Source organism: Azolla caroliniana, unplaced genomic scaffold (genome assembly GCF_043228905.1).
Source record: "Azolla caroliniana isolate FFs.n. ecotype wild unplaced genomic scaffold, voAzoCaro1.0.p SCAF_16, whole genome shotgun sequence".
Lineage (NCBI taxonomy): Eukaryota > Viridiplantae > Streptophyta > Polypodiopsida > Salviniales > Salviniaceae > Azolla > Azolla caroliniana.
In genome coordinates this window covers 3,922,317-3,943,416 of record NW_028230451.1, presented here as the reverse complement: position 1 = coordinate 3,943,416, position 21,100 = coordinate 3,922,317, and the positions used below count along the sequence as shown (strand labels likewise).

At 37.9% G+C, this 21,100-nt stretch overlaps 2 protein-coding genes across 2 annotated transcripts; both read left to right on the top strand.

The window, feature by feature from the left end:
• The first annotated feature begins 1,781 nt into the window (after positions 1-1,781).
• On the top strand, positions 1,782-4,154 carry LOC147853664 (28 kDa ribonucleoprotein, chloroplastic-like). The gene is made up of 4 exons (XM_087332253.1): positions 1,782-2,322; positions 2,979-3,080; positions 3,176-3,469; positions 3,703-4,154. The coding sequence occupies exons 1-4, from the start codon at positions 1,876-1,878 to the stop codon at positions 3,772-3,774; spliced, it is 915 nt and encodes a 304-aa protein (XP_087188379.1). The 5' UTR covers positions 1,782-1,875; the 3' UTR covers positions 3,775-4,154.
• Positions 4,155-13,725: 9,571 nt separating this feature from the next.
• Positions 13,726-19,969, top strand: LOC147853663 (uncharacterized). Its single transcript, XM_087332512.1, has 5 exons — positions 13,726-14,564; positions 15,080-15,132; positions 16,761-16,892; positions 18,931-19,083; positions 19,161-19,969. The coding sequence occupies exons 1-5, from the start codon at positions 13,751-13,753 to the stop codon at positions 19,461-19,463; spliced, it is 1,455 nt and encodes a 484-aa protein (XP_087188638.1). The 5' UTR covers positions 13,726-13,750; the 3' UTR covers positions 19,464-19,969.
• The last annotated feature ends 1,131 nt before the right edge of the window (positions 19,970-21,100 follow it).

The window sequence follows — 21,100 nt, the reverse complement described above, 5'->3', positions numbered from 1 at the left end:
AGAAGACACAATTATGACTCAAAGAGGGTCTTCTTATACATATTTGATAGAGCTTTTGATGCTACATGGTATAAGAATCACTACACTAGGAAACTCAATGTCCCACTAGTCAGGCGGCATTTGCATTTTCAAGGATAAGGGAACTTGTCAAGTGTGCATTTTGTGTAGAAGAGTTGAATCAATAAAAATATCGGCAAATTAGGCATTAGGTCATCAAGTTAGCTAAAGTCCCATCCACAAGGAAAGAGGAAACAAGGGACCCATTGCATTTGCCCAAAATACCTTTCTACCATTGCATTTGCCTAAAAGACCCTTCCATTGCAGTTTCCCGAAATACCCTTCTACCATTGCACTTTACCGGAATACCCTTATGCCTTTGCGGTTTCCCATCGCCCTCATTTCACTACTACACATTGTTCGTTTGTCGTTGAAGCCTTGACATCCAATCCCCAAATTTTGTGAACCCAACAATGAGTTGTCTTGCTTATTACATACTATATCCAAGCGTCTTTTGTTAGATAAAAATAGTAATATCTCCTTTTCATTCTATCTTTACCTACCTTCATAGCATTGTAGCAAGATGTCTTTGCTACATTGTCAACATTAGGTGGTTCTCATAATTGGCAAATGTGATTGTTTGGTTTACCTTCATAAGGTTTGTTGAATTAGAGGTTCCTCTTCATAGCTCGGATTTTCATCCCTTGATGTTTTGATCCAATGTAGCCCCTTCATACAATGACATTGAGATTCTCTATGATCATTCCCTACTCCACACCCACCCATATGTTTGGTTGTTTTTTGTGATTTGCATTTGGTTTTAGGGTTTAAGCATCAACATCCATCAATTACATCCATTGCATTCCATGGTATCCTATTTGAGCTAAAAGGTGTAGATCCCCAACTCAACATATCAACGCGCACTTCACTTCTTACTTCTACCTCTTTGGTTGATCCTATACGCATCTTCTACTTGTAGAATGCTACACCACTACTTCAGATAATTGTTTATAAAGCTGGATCCCATATATTTGATGATACCCAAAAATTGCCATCAAGTCTACATGCAATGAAGGTTTTGGTACAAATCATTGGGCACCTAACGACCAAATGCCCATAAGTAGTCACGTAATGTAGAGCCTCTCCACTCGTTAGTGTATATATATATATATGTGCCGATCTGATTGGAATCCACATCATCAGAATGCTCCCTATGCTCTCCTGCCAGAGACAATGGTGGCAATTCAACCAGAGAGATGGCTCTGGCAACAAAACTCGTTAGCGTATATACATTACATTCATGCACGATCCGATCATTGTCCCAACAATCACCTCACTTGCCCAACTATTGGCCAACAAAACGTGGCTCTTCCGACCAGAAAATGCAATGGGCACATATATATACATACATAATTACATTATACACACATCATCAGAATGCTCCCTATGCTCTCCTGCCAGAGACAATGGTGGCAATTCAACCAGAGAGATGGCTTTGGCAACAAAACTCGTTAGCGTATATACATTACATTCATGCACAATCCGATCATTGTCCCAACAATCACCTCACTTGCCCAACTATTGGCCAACAAAACGTGGCTCTTCCGACCAGAAAATGCAATGGGCACAGATATATACATACATAATTACATTATACATATATATAAAGGAGAAGGAGGGACACGTGGCAAGATCTCGGGAGGGGAGATCGGACGGTGGAGGATGCAGGTTGGGCTATCTTCTAGAGGGTGGTCTGAAATCCAATCACCCTTTCTCTGTCTCTGTTTCTCTGTTTCTCGGCTCTGTGTCTGCGTCTGTGAATTAGGGTTTACCCAGACCCCATCCCTGTGTCTCCACCTCCGCCTCTCTCGCTCTGTCATGGCTTCTTCTGCTTGCTTCTCATCCATCAACACCTCCCTCGCCTCCGTCTCTTCCCGTTCTGAGGTCCGGCTATGGCGTAGCAGCAGTACCAGCCTTCTGCACACCCCCACCCTGACTGCCTTCCAGTCCCTTTATCAATACAATGGCTCGCTCTCCCTCTCAGCTTCAAGACTATCGAAGCAGTCGTCCGGTCTCTCGTTGATGAAAACTCGCGCTGAACTCTCTGAGGTTCAAGCGAGCAGCTATGGCGCGGTGGCCAGCGATGAGGACGACGAAGAGGGAGGAGGAGGATATAATGACCAGGCTGCTGATTCTGGCCTTCCTCCCTTGGATTATGGATCCACAGAAGACACAAAGCTCTATGTTGGAAACCTACCGTGGACCTGCACCAGTGAAGAGCTCGCAGAAGTATTCCAGAAAGTCGGTGGCGTGGAGATGGTTGAGGTATAGTGCTTGATGATCCCTTCTCTGCATTTATTGTGCATTGTTATGCTTCCGTCTCAGGCTCAATTTTCACGGTGCTGTTCTCTCTCTCTCTCTCTCTCTCTCTCTCTCTCACACACACACACACACACACACACACACACACACACACACAGATTCCATGCAAGTCTTCATGCAGGTCTTAGATCGATGCTGTCCCTTATCCATCATTTTTTTGTTCCTTTTTCATCCATTCTTTGGGCTTTCTCAGAGAATTCTCCCATCATCTCTCTGATGTTTGTCTTCTTTACAGAGTCACTCCCAGCCTTATCCTGCATTTTTCTCATTCCTTTCTTGTCATTCCAATAGCTGATTCTTATTCTATCTTTAATGGATTCTTCGAAGAATTATGTTGACGTGTATTGTTTCTCAGAAGAGGGTTCACTTAGTTTTTCTCTTCTCGGATGTCCCTCATTTCATTTCATTTTGCCTTTGAACAGTACTGTCCTCTTATGTTAACGTTTGTTGGTGCCAATATCATGAGATTTTTTTATATGTTTCTTTTTGGATAACTAATGTTTTCGTTCAGAAATGTTGCATAATCATTGTTCTAAGAAAATAAATTTATGGGTCTCATGGATTTCATTGAATCTGGCAATTTGTGTACTTTTTTACAGGTTATTTATGATAGAGAGTCAGGCAGAAGTCGTGGTTTTGGATTTGTAACCATGAGCACAGTTGAAGATGCAAATGCTGCCATTCAGAAGTTTGATGGATCTGTGAGTAACCTCATTCTTACTTTTGACATGTTTCCATTCTTTTGGTAATTGTTTGTGCAAGCATGCTTAAGCAGTTTGTTGGGATTTGATCTCAGGATTATTGTGGAAGGATTTTGAGGGTTAATTTCCCTAATAGAGGAAGGGGTGATTTTTCATCTCCTCCACCGCCCCGTCGATTTGATAATAGCAATGAGAACAAATTGTTTGTGGGGAACTTATCATGGGGTGTGGATAGTGATATGCTTAGGGAAGTATTCAGCCAGCATGGTACAGTTTTGGAGGCAAGAGTGGTAAATGACAGAGAGACTGGAAGGTCCAGAGGCTTTGGTTTTGTTACCATGGCTTCTGAAGAAGAAACCACTGAGGCCCTCAACAAACTAGATGGAGCGGTAATGGATTCTCACTTTCTAAAAATATCACAGCACATTCATTTTCTCTTTATCTTGTTTTTCGTTTTTCGGACTTGTTTTTGTTTTATATTTTCATTTTATGGGATGTGAAAATGTCCATTCTTTTAAGACATTGATCTATGTAAGCATTGTTATTACTCTTGGCCTTAAGTTTTATTTTTCTTGTTTTTAATCTCTACTGATAGGATGTCTTATGCCCTTTCTGTCAATAGGATCTCGAGGGCCGGAATCTTCGAGTAAACATGGCTGGAGATAAACCAACTGGAAGGGGCAGCATGTTTTGAGTAGGCATTTGTAAGCAGACAATGCCTGGTGAGTCAAATCTATTTTAGGGTTGCATGTTGATGTGGATTTCACCACACCCCATGGAAAGATATGAGAGAATCTTCACTTGAGCTGAAGATAATTAAGAAATTTGAAGATTTTTGATGATTGGGCAGATATATTCTAACAAGCTATATGTGTGTTCACTTCTTCACTTTGAGGCCTAGTTATAAAGACAATTATTTAGTTCCCTTTAAAAGACATTATCTTCTCGTATTTGTAGAGGGTGAGAACCAGTCCATCTTTGATTCATGGTTATGTTGCTGTAATTTGCATGTGCAGCTGTATATTTGTTTCCGTTCTTTCGATGCAGTAATGAAAGCAATGATTTATGCCTAAAGCTAATAAGTTTATGGTATTTTTGGCCATGTAATAATTCATTTGAAACGCAACATGTTCAGTAGGGCATGGCTTGTTCAGCTTTCCTGGATGCTTTCCTTTGTTAATCACCGTGAGCAAAAGAAGGTGAAACTCCAACCATCCTGCATACACAGTCCTGTAGGCAGTTTTGGTATATATTATGATGGTAATGCTACATATACTTTGTTAATTGAGTGTCACATACTTTCTTGCCCTCACCATGGACGTGTACATTTGCCATGTTTGCTGCGCTTTCTGGATCTTGAGAAAGTGTTTCGAGTAAAATATGCTTGTAGGCCCTCTTGTACATCAGATTTGGTAATATTATGTTGGACATGATGTATTGTCTTAGCAAACATCCTTTGTGTAATAATGGCGAAGTTATTCTTGTACCAAGAAGTATGCTATAGCTTCATTTGTGCTGTTTGCATGTCATTAGTAGTGCTAACAGTGGGCATTTCAGTGTACATCTCAGGCCTCTTCCATTAGGTGTTTTAGCTATTTTAGTTGAAAATAAGAATATCGCTTGAATAAAGATACTTGCATAAGAGGTGAAGCTGTACTAACATTCATTTTTTGATCATCAGTGATCACTGAAACACAGTAATTTAATGATAATACAAGCTGGACAAAATGTATGATTTTGGATATTCCATTGTAATCATTCTTTCTTTACGAGGAAAAATGAAATAGACAATCAATAACAAGAGTATATATTTATTCTTGGCCGTTACATGCAATGTCATAGGTAAGTATGGTTTTGGTTATTCTGTATTAACATTCCTTCCTAAGAAGGAAAATGAAGTAGATATAACAAGAACATGTTTCCTGCTTGGTTGTGATAATTTCACGCTATAACATACTTGGGATGGGATTTTTGTTACCATAATGAGTTCATAGGATCCTTGATTAGTAACAAGTATTACAATGGTTTGGTTGTTTTGCTGTATGGAGGGATGTCTGTATACCAGAATAAAATAACCAGTGATTACATCGGCAAGTTCCATGTGTCTAACAAGGAAATGAGGGTGTAATGTATGTCCTTGGATGTGTACCAAGGCGGGAATTGTCATGATGGACATGGAAGTAAAGGGTGCATCAAACATTGTTGTATGTATCGACTATGATCAAGAGCATTGAACCGTGTATGCTTGCGGAGAGGATTGGGATCATAACAAGGATGCAATTAAAAATTTATTTGTCATGGACTATGCAAATGAGGCATCGTAGAACTAAGTTTTTCTTTGGAGGGGATGGTTAACTAGTGTTCGATGTTTTGATGTGAAGGTTTGCCCCTTGTCTTTGGATGAGAATGAATCACTCATGAGTCATAACTAGATGCATGGGAATAATGTGCCTTGTCCACAAATCATCGAGTTGTTATATCTTTGGATTCGTGACACTTTCCATAAATGGTTCCATTTGCATGCATTGCACAATATTCACAACATTATAACTTAATGTGTAATATCTTGCATTATTGTTTCTTTATATTTATTAATACAAATTTTGCTAGATAAATTTTCACAACATTTCTACGAATGACGAAATTTGATCTTGACAACATGTGCATGTAGCAATGGGCACGGTTTCGGCTCAAACCGAACCGAACCGTTAAACCGTGGCTTAACGGTTTATCGGTTCAAAATTAAATAATGAGTTTGGTTTGGTTTAAAGAATGAAAGTTCGGTTTGGTTTCGGTTCGGTTCGGTTTAACATTTATCGGTTTATCGGTTTATCGGTTTATCGGTTTTATCGGTTTAACGGTTTCTATTAATTTGGTTCGGTTTATAGGTTTATAGGTTCTTACCCTAGCCCTAAATTTTCAATTTTATAAATTATACCCTTCCTAAATTTTCTATTTTATAAATTATACCCTTCTTATTTTTACTACGGACCTAATACTAGTTAGTAGTAGTAAGTACATACTACATACTACAAACTATAGGGTATGATACAGACAGTCTACAGACACAACTATCGAACAGACACACTGTGTATCTACTGTTAACTACAGACAGACACAATTATCGAACAGAAACACAGGCGGCATTGTGCAGGCTGAGGCGGCAACCACCAATCACCACTTCATTGCTCTTCAGACTCCAAACTCTCCATAACACAGGTATGAATCATGATCCATAACACAGGCTGAGACACTCCAAACTTTTTTTATAGATGTGTGGTTTGCATATATGAGAATATGGGTATGTGAGTTAACGTGTGTGCATACATGTGAGAGAAGAGAGATTTGTATGTAAGCAAATATGAGATCAATACGAGTATGTGAGTTTATGCTCGATTGAATAATCAGTAATATATGTATATGTATGTGTTTGTGAGCGAGTATCTTGAACTGGTATAATGTTTAAATCTATACTGGACTCCTGCAACTATGTTCTCTTTCGAATACTTGTTGCTTATCTCGAATAGCTTCAACTATGTTCTCTTTCGATATTTCTGTGATCTGTTTTGACATGATCTTAATGTACACCAATGCTCGTTAGATTTTCATTGAAAGGAATAATATTTCTTGGAGTTCTCAGTCCACGCTATCTGACTGAAGGAGTATCAATTGTATATGCTGAAATTAGAACACCTGCAAATACACCTGCAAGAACATAACTAACTTAGAAAGACTGTATCATTATATTATAAAGTACTGAAAGTCTTCACCATTCATATCAAACATTGATGTTCATTGCTCATTTTCTGAGCCATTAAGATTGCATGTTTATTGTTTATTTTCTGGGTGGAGTAAACATAGATGATCATTATTTATCTTCAGAGTAGAGTAAATATGGTTATCCACTGTTTATCTGGTTATTGATGTTAACATAAATGCACATTCTATATTTTGTGAGTAGAAAAACATGGATATCGAGTATTTATGTGGTGAATGGAGCATTTTAAACATGGACGTCCATTGTTTATTTTGTGAGCAGAGTAAACAATAACATCTATTATTTACCTTATGAGCATTGGGGGCATGAGTGTCAGTTGTTTATCCTGTCAGAAAATATGGATGTCCATGGATTATCCTGTTAATGAGAGTAAACATGGGTATCCATTGTTTATTTAATGATTGGAGTAAAGTAAACATGGATGTCCAATTTATCTGGTGATTAAGGTAAACATGGGTGCGCGGTCATGGGTTAACTTGACAACTTGGATTTGCATCGTTTATCTTGTGAGTAGAGTAAACGGTGGTGTCCATTGTTTATCTGGTTAGTGAAGTTAACACGAATGTTTTATTGAGTGATTAGAGTAATGGGCATGTCTATCTTTCTATGTTTGCCATTGGACATAATGGTCGTTTTACTGTTCTTAGCTAACTTAGCAAACTTTCTACTTCATTTATTTTTCTCATTATAATGTACATATTTGAAATGTGCTAATTGAGTTAATTGAATTTTATAGGACACCATAAAATGGAATCATCATCTCAAACTGATGCTGCAATGAACTCATCTTCATTTGATGTTAGTCGTGGGTCAACAAGTAGCTCAAGAAAAAGGCTACGCACATCATGGACAGATGCTCACATCATATTTTATATGGATAATGGCACACCTCGACGACGATGCCATCATTGCCATGTTTGTTGGTCTTCTACAACATCCACAGGCACTATAGCCAAACATTTAGCAGAAAAGCATCGTTTATCAAGCGACCCAGACCAAAATTCAGGTATATCACATCACATTCAATCTTCAATTGAGTCAGCTAGAGTATCTCATGTTTTAGAGAAGAAAATTGATGCTGCCATCGTGAAGTATATTGTGAAGGGAACATTGCCCCATGCACATGTGGAATCACCTGAATTTAAGGAATTCATGCAACAAATTGTACCTGGATATCAAGTAAAGTCAAGACGTACAATTAAGCGTTCTATCCTAGAAATGTATGTGGTGTTGCGTCGTCAGGTGATAGATTTGCTATCAAAATGCCAATCAAGATTTTCCATAACATTTGATGGTTGGTCAAATAGTAGTTTGAAGGGCTTCTACTCAGTGACACTTCATTGGGTATGTCATGAGACAGCAAGGTCAAGGTCAATGTTATTGGATTTTGTGCATGTATTTCCAGGTGTTGGATCAGGGAAGCGTTGTGCACATGCCCTTTTTGCTCGACTTCGATCCTTTGATATTTCTAGTCGACTCTTAGCTACAATTTTTGATGGAGCGAGTGATGCACAAGTAGCTGCAAAAGAGTTGAGCATGTTGTTACAAGATGAGCATGGTAAGGAAATTTTGGCTCCATCACATATGTTAAGATGTATGGTTCACACTTTTCAGTTGGGTATCAAGGCAGCATTAGAGGTTATCTCACCCTCAACAGAAAAGTTGAGAACAGTGCTCCATACTATTAGATCTAGCAAGGTTCGAAGGGAAGTGTTTAGGAAGTATGCTAGGATGGTTGAGCATCATGAAAGGGAACCCCCAAGGCTCGATGTTGTTACAAGATGGAATTCTACCTTGGAAATGTTTAGGCAATCTATCAAAGATAAAGATGTATTGAACTTTACAATTTCAGATTTAACAATATCAAGTGATTTCAATGGTAATGTCTTGACCAGAGAAGATTGGAGTCACATACATGCCATGGCGGAATGGCTAGATACACCGGCCGAGGTTTCTACTTTTTTGGGAGGCTCAAAATATCCTACATTATCACTAGCATCGCTAGCATATAATTGTTTACTAAATCATTGCAATCAATTTTTAGATTCTTCGCTTCCAGGATCATCTAGATTTACACAAGAGGTGCTTCAAAGAGCATCTGAGAACTGCTTGCAATATTTAATTAAGTATCAAGAATCGTTAAAGTCTATTCCATCTCGCATAGCAATGTTTCTTGATCCCAGGTAATGCTTACCTTTATATCGTACAATTATCATCATGATTTCTGATTTTTTATTTGAGTTTAAAACCGTTTTATTTGTTTGATAGATTGCCTCTTCCAAATAATCATACAGAAAGAGAGTTAGATATTAAGTTGGTTGAAAGCATGATTGAGTCCCACTATCACTCGTTCTCGAGTGATGTTGAACCACGTTCGGCTTCAACCACAATACATGAAAATGATAAGAACTCTAAAATTTGGACGTTAATGGGTGTAAATAATAAAAGTCTTATTTCCGATTCACAGTCAGAAATTCAGCACTTTATGAGACTTCCTTCGGCTAGCACGGATAAGGATCCTTTACAATGGTGGAATGAAAATAAATCGGCAATGCCTTCACTATATAGGATGGCATGTGATTACCTCAGTATACCAGCATCATCAGTACCTGCTGAAGAGGCTAATTCGGCAGCAAAAATGACCTTTGATAATAGGATAAAACTACATTCATGCACTTTCAAAGCTGAAATGTGCGTTCGATCATGGATGAATGTTTTAAAAGAATGTAATGTTCAAATGTTAGATAATTTTCACATCAGTTATGCGGAACTAACAATGAATTTGGATGATCTTGTTGCTGAAGACGAGGTAATAGATTACATATCGCATGATAGTCAAAGGAAGATTAAGGTATGCATACTTGTTACTTGGTTGTTTTTTGTTTGAGTCTTTACTTAAAGTTTTATTAATAATTACTTACTTGTTTTTATGTATTTTATATGTACAGGAATCATGTTGATTTTTGACATGTTAACGACAATAGTGGTTGCAATTGGAGATCTTCAAAGTCATTGTAATTTTTATTACATGTTGTTTACTATTTTGTTTTTAGTCGATTCTTTAAATTTGTTATTATGAATTACTTAATTCTTTTGTATATTTTATGCTTTCAGAAATCCCTTATTCAAATATTGGAAACAAAAAGCTGGATTAAGTCCTATGGTCCATGGATTTGGAAAATTGGAACTCTATTATATGGATTGTTGTTCTTAATTGGAAAATTGGAACTCTACTGAATGGAAATTTGGAACTCTATTGTATGGAATTTCGGAACTCTATTGTATGGAATTTTGGAACTCTATTGTATGGAATTTTGGAACTCTATTGTATGGATTTTTGTTATCATTCCAAAAAACATTTATCTTTTTATGTAATATCTTATCATGTTTCACAAATTAACAATTTTCAGAAAATGTGTTGTGAATTTCTGTTATTTTATAGTGTTATAGTCTTTGATTTGGTACAATTTATTGTTTCGTGTTGGTTGGATTATGTCAAAACCAATTTGGTTTGGTTTGGTTTTGATGTTTGATACACTGGTTTGGTTTTGATTTTTGGTAAACCGGTTCGGTTTGGTTCTACATTTTACATAAACGGTTTGGTTTTAAATGGTTTGGTTTCTCATACCTATTAAACGGTTTGGTTTAAATGGTTTGGCTTAAATAGTTTGGTTTAAATGGCTTCAAATTTTTTAAATGGTTTGGTTTGGTTTTTTTTATGAATAACCGGTTTGGTTTGGTTTGGTTTGGTTTCAAGGTCAAGAAACCGAACCGAACCGAAACCGAACCGCGCCCATTGCTATGTGCATGCACAATCTGCTTGAACATCCGGCATATATTTAAAGATTGTTCCTTGATGGACAATAGTGCTTCATTTGTCAAATAAAAAACCACAATATATGAGAATTGTAGTTAGCATGCAACAAGCACAAAGTTCATTGGATGGAAACAAATCCTAGTGGAAGATATCATGTAAAGGGTTTCCAAAGACTACAAAATGATATAACAAGCATGTCAACTAAGGTTGCCCATTTGCTATACATGCTGGAAAGAGGAGCACATTCAAATAAAACACCACAACCTCCAAGCCAGTAAAGAAAAACAACTTTGGTGAACATAATCAAATTAGAAATTCAACCAATTGTGGTGTTACAACACTATCTTAACAAGGCTTTGACAATTAAATACAAAAATATGCCCAACAAGTGGGGTATAAACTAACAATGGGATGAACTCGGAGCATATGCTTGAAGAGAATGAAGAAAGTAGAGCTTTCAAGAAAGGCGAAAGTAGCGGGAATTGAGAAAGGTCTAAAAGAAATCAAAGCCAACAACGAAGACAATGGAGCCAACAATTCTTGAGGCTATGGAGCATGGAATGCACTCCTTGATTAGGAACCACTCTAAATTGATGTCATGCTTTAACTAGCAACTGGGATAATGTATCACAAAGGCAACAAATATGGATGCTTATTTAGGAAGGGGGAGAAACCTCTAGTACGTAGAAATTAACCATTTGTATTGATGACAACCCTAAATAGACCAATTGTCATGGATGGGCAAATTACATTGTTGATGATTTTGATAACTCAAGAGTTATTAGGGTGTATCCACAAATCCAACATCATTGTTGAAGGACTAAGGTTGGCCGTCCTTGCTCATTGTTAATTTCCTATCCATCTCTTAATTGCCAGTCACACCTTTGGCTATGTGCCTCAAATGCACAAAGTAAAAGCATAGGCATGATTGTGGGTCATTCCCCCCCTACTGTCCCACCTTGCAATTTTTTTTTTGGCATGATGTCGAAGAACATTGTGGGAGGCGCTTAGAATATCAATTTACCCAAATAGTATTATTATGTTTATACAATAGATTGTTCTAATAAAGTTATGTGTTAACATAATCCAGTTACATGAAAATGGACCTCCTTCTATAGAGTCTTCTACTTGGCTGCCCATTATCCATACCAAGTTCCAAACTTAATTGCATTCCACCTTTTCACGTTTATTAAACTCTAGGTTTAAGGAATGTATCTCCTTTATTCTTTCTACGGTTTGATTTATGGAATTTTTTATATTATCAATATACCAAGGATATGATCGATATTAACCCATATACGACAAAAATATTTGTGATACTTTTCTGGATGGAAAGTATCATTATGAATTTTTTAATGCACATATGTAAATGTTGGTATCAAGGCATACAACACATAACGGTAGTGCATGTATATATGTATACGTGAAAAAGATTGTGCTAGCATGGGATGTCTTATCCACTTTATAATAAAAGGATCAAAGTGTTAATATTAATACATATAATATACATATGCATGCTCAGTTTTGAGTTCTAGACTAAATTATACCTCAATTCGAGGATATGCTCATACTCTATTATATTAAGTTATGGTCGACCATACCCTGGGACGAGGGATTCAGACTTTATGGGACATTACATTTGAATTTCTGGTACACTTTTTTTCCTTTTCAAATTTGAAAGAACACGAACAAGTTTACATATTTGTTTTTCAGTGCCACTCGAGTGGTGTAGTGTCAAAGCTGTACACATTGTGCATACAAATATACATGTGTGTGTGTGTGTGTGAATGTATGGTTTGAGTTAGTGCACGGATCGACATATACTTATTTATTATCGCCATGGGTCAATGCAAATCACACAATTTAAAGGCAAAGGCCTAGATTTTAATGGCATTCTAGATGCAAAAACTTGTTGCTTTTCATGCCATATTTTGTAGAGACAAAACTAGGACCATGATGCTATGCATCTAAACAAATTTTGACTCCCTAAAAGGAACCGGACTAGTTTTCGTTCATACTCGATCACAACACAACATCCGAAACCCTAAACCCATATATATATATATATATATATATTACGATCAAAATGTTGACACCTTTTGAGATCTCTCTCTACAACATTATTATCTAGAACATTATTTGTCATGTCGGTGTGAATTTTGTTTGGGGGGGGGGGGGGGGGGGGGGAGGAGTTCGGGATGGCCAGGTGCCCAGAAGGGCGCCCGTCGAGCATGGAAAGAAGCGTGAACAAAAGAATCGGGTACGGGAAGGCCGACCCGAAAGACACACACACACACACACACACAATCTCTCTCTCTCTCTCATACACATTCACCAAGAAGAAACACAAACCCAATGATTGGGTTTTTTTTTTGGGGGGGGGGGGGGGGGCGGGGTATATATGTATGTAAAAAAGTGGGTGCCATTTTTTAATAATTATGTGCATAAATTATGAAAATGGGCCCCTAGATTTAGAGACCCAGAATTTCTTAACTTATATTTTGTTTGAATTCTATTTTATTTTATTTTGAGACCAAATAATAGTTTTTATTTATTTTAATTTTAATTTTTTAATACTGCCGGGAAGGGCACGGGGGATAAAGAGACAGGAACCGAACGAACGACATCCTCTCTCTTCACATCCTCTCTCTACCACCAACTGCCCACACACACACACACTCTCTCTCTCTCTCTCTCTTCTCTCTCTCTGTGCAAAGAACAAAAAACCAGAAGAAACAAAGAAAGCTTCTTCTTGGCCCTCTCTCTCTCTCTCTCTCTCTCTCTCTAAATCCGCCATGGATCCTCCCCCTCCTCCTCTCCCCCTTCTTCTTCTTCCTCCTCCTCCATTCCTTCCTTCTTCTTCCCCTTCCATTCTCTGATCTCTGCAGAATCTCTGCCTTCATTCACCGCCTTCCTCCACACCATCTCCATCTCCATCTCCTTCTTCTTCTTCTTCTTCTTCTTCTGCCCTGCCTTCTTCCCCGCAGTTGCTCCCGCCCCTTCCTTTACCACGTTTCTCTACCGCCTCTGCAGCAAGCAACGCTAATTGGAATCGAACCTTCCTTTTTCTCTTTCATGGAACCTCGCGAGATTTCTCCCCACGCTTCTGCTAATTTCGGCCAGATGATGATGATGCAGCAGCAGCAGCAGCAGCAGCAGCAGTCTCAGACGAGCCAGCAGCATCCTCCTCCTCCTCCTCCTCCTCTGGTGGTAGTGCAATCTCAGTCGAATTCCACTTCTTCCTCGCCTTTCTCTGCAGCAGCTTATTTCCAGCAGTTTAACAATCGAGATCCTTCTGCACGCTTCCAGCCTCACCTGCAAGTAAATCATCAACAACAACAACAACAGCAGCATCATCACCATCACCATCTCCAACATCAACAGATTATGGCCCAAGCTTCTGCCGCCGGACGCAGCAGCTCTCAGCTCAACAATATCCTATTGGCTTCCTCCATGAATAACATCCACAACCCTTCTGCCATCCGTTTCCCCCCTTCTCCCACCTCCAACGTGAGCTCCAACCCTAATCAGATTTACCCTACCGATCATCATCACCATATCCAGGCCTCTTCCCACAGTAATATGCAGATCCAGCACCAGATGCAGGCGCAGAATAATATGGTCTCGGGTAGCCCCCCTCCCACAGGATGTATGCTCAGTAGTAGTCACGATGTGAGCAGCAATACGACTATGGTGCTCTCTCGATCTGCAGATGCTTCTGTGAAGCGGAAGAGAGGGAGACCGAGGAAATATGCTGTCACCGCTACTGATGCTGACGGTGCTCCTTTAACCATGTCCACTCCTCTACGGGGCACGTTCACCTCTTCTGGTGCATCTCCACGGGAAAAGAAGGCTGGTAAAAGCAAAAAAGCTCAGCTAGCGTCTCTCGGTCAGTCTTTTCTCTATTTTTTTTCATCATCTGATCACTGTTTTCCTAAATGTTTTCAACTTTGCTTTTCCTGTCTGTACCAATCCTCCATGGAAGTTATGATGTCATGGTTTTGCCAAAACCTTGTTATTCTCTGCCTTGATGCGCCAATTCTTGAAGAGAGCCGGAGAATTTATAATCTATTTTCCAGACTTTGTTCTTTCTCTTTCATTGCTCTCCATGTATTCTAAAAATAAGGTCTCCAGAATTGCTGTTTGAGATGCAAACGTATTCCGAAATACTTTACATTTGCCCATCTGTATCCTCTAGAATATTATGCCATCTCTTTTTCCTCAAATACCCATATTAAATGATCTTTCTAAAACAGTTATTTTTCCTTCCAAAATAATGAATTCTGAAAAAAACTGCGCTTTTGTCTTTCTCGAATTGCAAATCCAAAATGTTATTGTTTTCACGATCCCATGCCATAATCGTCAGCAATTTCTTGAATAAACATCATTTATATTGTTGTGCAGGTGCTACAGGCCAAGGATTTACACCACATGTGCTCTCTATTGGTGCAGGAGAGGTATGCATCTTGTAAGTCAATAAAACCTTAATATGTTATGATTATATTCTGTGATTTCATTATATTAAAAAATGTAGCTTTCACTGAAAATGCCATTTCTTACCAAAGAAACCACTTCTACTTCAGTTCTTGCATAATTCAATGCATATATAAATATATATATTGTACATATGCTGCTTGTAGTCGTGAATATAGCACATCTATATATGTTGGTACTCAGCATTAGTGATGTTTCGTTAAACTTTTGAAAGATAGAGCCACAGGAATATATATCGTGCTTATGATTTACATGTTGGGAGTGTGTTACACTTATAGAATGAAAGGATCTACACCAATCTGCATTAGTAATAAAAGGTCAAGAAATCTTGTATCAATAATATCCAGAAAAACACCAGACTACCCAAAAACGTTTGAGGCATTTACGGGAATGAGTCAGAAGTTTTCAAAAAAATGCTGGTGTACCCCTATGTAGAAGTAAATGTGGTGTGGGGATGTTTTGTTGACACTTTTGGTAATTTGGGGCATATTCTACTAAATATGCAAAATATTGCGGCATTTTGAGGTTTTAGCCAATGTCATTTGGTACTCCTAATAGCTATACGAAATGATAGTGGGCACTAATAGAAATTTAATGCTATTATAAAAATTTACACTGAATTGATTCCATGGTGTATTGTATGAACAGATTCATATTGTTTAACCATTTGTGAAATTTGCATGGTTCCATCAGGGGCTTTTGTTATTCCCAGGAAAATAACTTATCTCGTAGTGTAATCTTTGTGGGTATAATAATACGTCATGCTGCAGACATCTAGTCCTATAATGCTTCTTATTGAATGCCTGCATGATATGCTTACAGAAATTACTAACATACCTTATAATAGTTCTCTGGCTATATAGAAATAAATTTGTAAGGATTGAACATCTCTACTCTTCTGATTCATTGATACTTTCATTGTCTATTTGTTTGGGCTTCTCTAATCTATACTTATAATGTGCAGCTCAGTGCTAATATTATATTTATTATTATAAACGCAATTGGAACTGTATAATGATTATTTTGTTATTCTCAAATTATTATACTTCACGAATGTCTAGAATTAAATGTTTGCATTATGTAGAAATTATTATTTTCCTCGGGGTTGTATATAAATGAAATAGAGCTGTGGCTCTACATAGAAGGATACTGTTGGGATGAAAACTTTGAATTAAATTTAGCAAAAACGAATTGGATATCTAAGTGCATCGGCAGTAACAGTACGCGGGCTATCATCATCATGCTGTCAACTTGTAGATTAAGCCTCTGGATGATTGTTGTCTTAGCAGGTTTTGTCTATCTGTATGAAGCTTTGCAACGGTGGGCCACATATTAGGATTTAATCTACATTTTTCATGTTTTTTCATGTGATAAAGAAATCATTTCCCAATGAAACCAGAGTATGGAACTGCCAGAGGGCAGTAAAATACCCGATCAAACAACCAAATTAGCTTCCCATTCTTTTTATCCCTTTACATATACGGATGTGTATGTAGGTTATATGTAGAGAGAGCTATACATTTCTTGGTTATGACGCAGTTTTGCAATGTCTCATGGATAATCGTGTATCGTTTACTGAACTGATTTGCAGGATATAGCTGAAAAAATCACGAATTTCTCACAACATGGACCATGGGCTGTATGTATATTATCTGCTAATGGTGCGATTTCGAATGCAAGTCTCTGGCATGGTGGCATATCAAGTGGTGCAGTGCCATATGAGGTGATCTTTTGCTATTTATATTTCTTAATGTTCTAGAAATATCTGCTAGGCTTTGCTAATGAATGAAGTGGTTGGTACAAAATATTGTCCTGTGTCTCCTGTAGTAATTGATAATGAATTTTGTGTAAGTATCAGTAAAATAACTCTTTCAATGAATCTTGCTTCTGGACAGTAGGTGCAAAATATATAAGATCAGTTAATTGAGAGGATGATACTTGGATGCTTGTGATGGGCCAACATGACACATAGGACCACCACTCTTCAATCATCACTCTTCCATTATTTTAATCTATCAAAGAGTTTAGTTTTTTTGATCGAGAGTACAAGCAGAGAGCATAGCCTAGTGTCGTCAACAATAGTTTAGTTCTCATCAGGCCTTCCCAAAAGCTTGTGTAATCTTGTAATAATTCGAAAAACATGGCAAATTTCATGGCACTCTTAAGTGACATTTTCGTCTATTTCTGGTATGTTGGGGTGACATAGATTGCATATTCTTTTTTCTGCTCAACATCAACTCTATAATTTATATTTTCCGTATGCATGAGCTGGTGTGCACCAGTTTGATGGAGCATCTTTCTCTCTTGGACATGCGTATTTGGATACATTGACCAAATAGAGTACTTGATGGAAGGCACCCTTGCTTCTCTCTCATATTGCTCATGAACTCTCTTGAAAAACCTTCATATATGTTCAACCTGCATCTTATGTGGTATAAGTGGGCCATCATTGCTTTCATGCCTGTGGATACTCCAAGATTCCACTCTTTCCCATAACTTTGCTCTTTGTATTGGGGTTGGAACTAGAAATTAAATCTGGAACAAAGCAGTATAATGTTGTCCTAAGCTAACGCTCCTCTATTACCACCTTATCTCTTGCAGGAAACCTTTTTCATTTGGAGCTATTGTGAACATTAATTTCTATATAATAATGTCAAAGTCAGCTACCCAAGTTTGCTTTTGGTAAATTATGTGAGTCTAAAGTTCACAGTTGACGCCCAAATTTACAATGTTATCATGGAGTCTATTATAAGAAGCAACCTCGTACCACGTGCTGCAAGTTCAAATGACAAAGTTAATCTCAAACAATAGATGTTTTTTTAACCAAAACAATAATTTTACTAGTACGGTGTACTGACCACTGTGACAAAAACATTATCAAGTTACTCTTTAGATTTAAAATAGAAGTAGTTTCAAGAATCAAACATTGCAGGACCAATGAACCAAGCTCATCTGCAATAATTTTTTCATGCATCTGCAATATATCAACAGCAGCTCCATTGAGAATGATAGTGTGGGTGTGAAGCCTAGTCGGAACAAGAGGAGCGTTTTTGTGCAAAAAGCAGAAAAATGTTGTGTAGAAGTTACAAAAAGGAATCAATACTTATATTGATGCTTGTATGTGTTTCTTAATAGAGGCCAAGTTTCTTAGGTTATGCCTATTGATCAAAATACCAACTGGCCTGTGTTCCTAGCTATATGTCCTGGCTCTATCTTCAGGTGAAACAATGAAAAGCCAAGAGCAGGTTATGGGTATCTAGGTTTAATTATTTGTAACTAAGAGATTGGAAATTAAACAAGAATAATAAGCAGCCTGGGAAGCCTCTCAAGTGTCTGCATCATAGAATAGAAGGAACTGACCAAGTTAAATAATGCTTCGAGAGATAGAACAGGGCTTCGATAGATATTGATACATACCAGACAGTTGAGACACAGGCCTGGATAGAACAAACTGGTTATGGAAGCCTAAGTGGAATACACCTAGGTAATGAATGAGGCAGGATACAGAGACTAATATGTGCTGGGCATGTTTCACCAACACAGGGTAGCCATTTTCAATTAAAAAATATCTTCTATTGATCAAATGCAGAAGTGGTATGAATGTCTAGTTGAAGGAACACTATTATCAATTTGATTAGTTTTTTCTTTTCTTATCTTTCATTACTAGGACTTGGTTGTCATTTTTCTTATCTACTGCCAGAACCACTATACCCATTATGAAGGCTTTAAACAAAATCTCATTATTTATCGGCATCTTTCAGGGTCGTTTTGAACTTCTATCTTTGTCTGGCTTATTTCTGCTGGCTGAAAATGGTCAGAGAAATGGAAGCTTAAGTGTGTCACTAGCTGGGCCTGATGGTAGAGTCATCGGTGGAAGAGTAGCTGGTTCTCTGAGAGCAGCATCACCAGTTCAGGTAACAAATGCTTCTGTGACACATAAATAGATGTCGGGAACTTGGGAGTTCACAGAAAGAGTATCAATTTCTTGCAGGTTATAATTGGGACCTTTTTCTCCGAGAGTCGCAAGAGTCAAGGTAGAGCCGGAAATGTAAGTGTAAGTAACGCATCCTACATGGTGCCTGGTAATGAAACCATTCAGGCCATAGAACAAGGTCAGTTAGATCAAGGCCATAGAATGCAAGATATTGGTAATCTGGCAGAGGAAGATAAAGAACACCTTGTTTCGCATCAACATGTAATGCCACTGCAGTCAGCAGACTGGGGAGCCAGTCACTACGATGTAGAATCAAGAAGCCATAATGAACAAATGCAATCAGCACATGGAGGATCATGAAACCAAGGGCATTAAGGAAATCCAGCTGCTTGTAATTTAATTCCCTGCTCCCATAATGAAGAAGGAAGGTGGCTTGTTTGTCTTAAGTACTTCAAGAGGATTCGTGACAGTAGTACCCATTCCTTCCAAAAACCAGCTCAGTTCAGCATTTGTTCCAATAGTTTCATTTTCTGAAGCTGGTGAGTTAGGGGAGCTGCAACCAGAAGCTGAGCATTGAGCTCTTGTTTCTTCGATAGATCTTGCCTCTTTTGGCTAGTTTTTATGGAGAAAGATGAGTCTGGGGTGGGCGGCTGGCTGGCTGTAGAGTATACAATGTTCTAACTTCATATAGGCAATCAATGTTAACCAAGTTATAAATTTTTTTCTTTCTTTCTTTACGTTGGGTATATCACCCTCCATTCATGTTATCCATGGTTAACTCTTTCATGGTTGTTGTACAGCGGTGAGGATTTTCTATGTCAGAGAGTTTCATTAAATACACAGGCCAACTTGTGGCGATTTAAATATCGTTGTTTTTCAGTTCCATCTTAGCATTGCCTTGATGCTCCATACTTGATCACTCGAAGAACTAACCTACTTTAATTGTGGTAAATAAAAATTTAATTGCTATGGGAATTATGGACAAATTAAAGAGATTCATTAAGAAGCAGAGATGTAAGGAAATGATTTATTAACGAGAAGGAAGAGTTCACAAGATGAGAAACATGCGTTGTCTACGATAAACAATCTATAGCAACTAAATACAGACCATACCCTCCTTTTGCCTGCACAGCGATGGGTAGCCCTTCAGGACACTACAAAGTCAGTTGTAATACCTAGTATTCAGGAGTATACATCAAACTCTTTGTTGGATTATAGACTCATGTTATCACTGTTCAGTTGTGAAGTTAAAAGTTCTACTACCTTTTACCAAGGCTGCTCTGCATTCATGGAGTTTTGGTGTATTTTTAATCAAACCCCATTTTGTTTGTTTGTCAAGCAGCAACTGTTGGCCTTGATTGGTCTTCTCCATTAGTGGTTTAATGATAGTGGATTGGCAAGTGGTTAATATGTAAACATAGCATCATAAATTATGTAAATGTTTCCCTTCGGCACCTGTTTTGGAACATGATCTTCTCTGCTTGGATGGTCTTTTTCAACTTGTTGGAGTTTCATGGAATTCATCAAGCTCACCTCTTCTATGGTGTTGGTGGTGGTGCCTCTTTGGGAGTCTTACGTATATTCTTTTCAGTTACTTGATTTGTTCCACTAATTACTGCTTTTTTCATGAAACAAACCTCCCACCGGCTGTAATTGAATACCTCAATCATAAAATTATGTCATTAATTACATTGCCCAAGGATGCAATTCATAATATAAGAGTCTTTTTTATATATGTGTATATATGCATTATCTGAATTAGATTGCAATTTGCATATAATAGGAAGCTTGACAGACATGTAATTATAGAACTGATGTAGATGTATGACCCATCTTGAGCATGAGGAAGTGCTAGTAGAGGATGAATATCACTTGCTTTTACATGTTCTTCATATTGTAATTCATGAAAGGTATGATGACATATTAAGCGGGGTGATGACTTGAGTGTCACAGCAAAGGAGAAAACCTAGAAAGTTGAGCTCATAGATGTATGCCTT

Excerpts from the sequence above, each read along its gene's own strand:
- LOC147853664 (XM_087332253.1), top strand. The coding sequence starts at position 1,876 with ATGGCTTCTTCTGCTTGCTTCTCATCCATCAACACCTCCCTCGCCTCC. Across the intron at positions 3,081-3,175 it reads TTCAGAAGTTTGATGGATCT|GATTATTGTGGAAGGATTTT; the intron begins GTGAGTAACCTC and ends ATTTGATCTCAG. Across the intron at positions 3,470-3,702 it reads TCAACAAACTAGATGGAGCG|GATCTCGAGGGCCGGAATCT; the intron begins GTAATGGATTCT and ends TTCTGTCAATAG.
- LOC147853663 (XM_087332512.1), top strand. The coding sequence starts at position 13,751 with ATGGAACCTCGCGAGATTTCTCCCCACGCTTCTGCTAATTTCGGCCAG. Across the intron at positions 16,893-18,930 it reads GTGGTGCAGTGCCATATGAG|GGTCGTTTTGAACTTCTATC; the intron begins GTGATCTTTTGC and ends GGCATCTTTCAG. Across the intron at positions 19,084-19,160 it reads GAGCAGCATCACCAGTTCAG|GTTATAATTGGGACCTTTTT; the intron begins GTAACAAATGCT and ends AATTTCTTGCAG.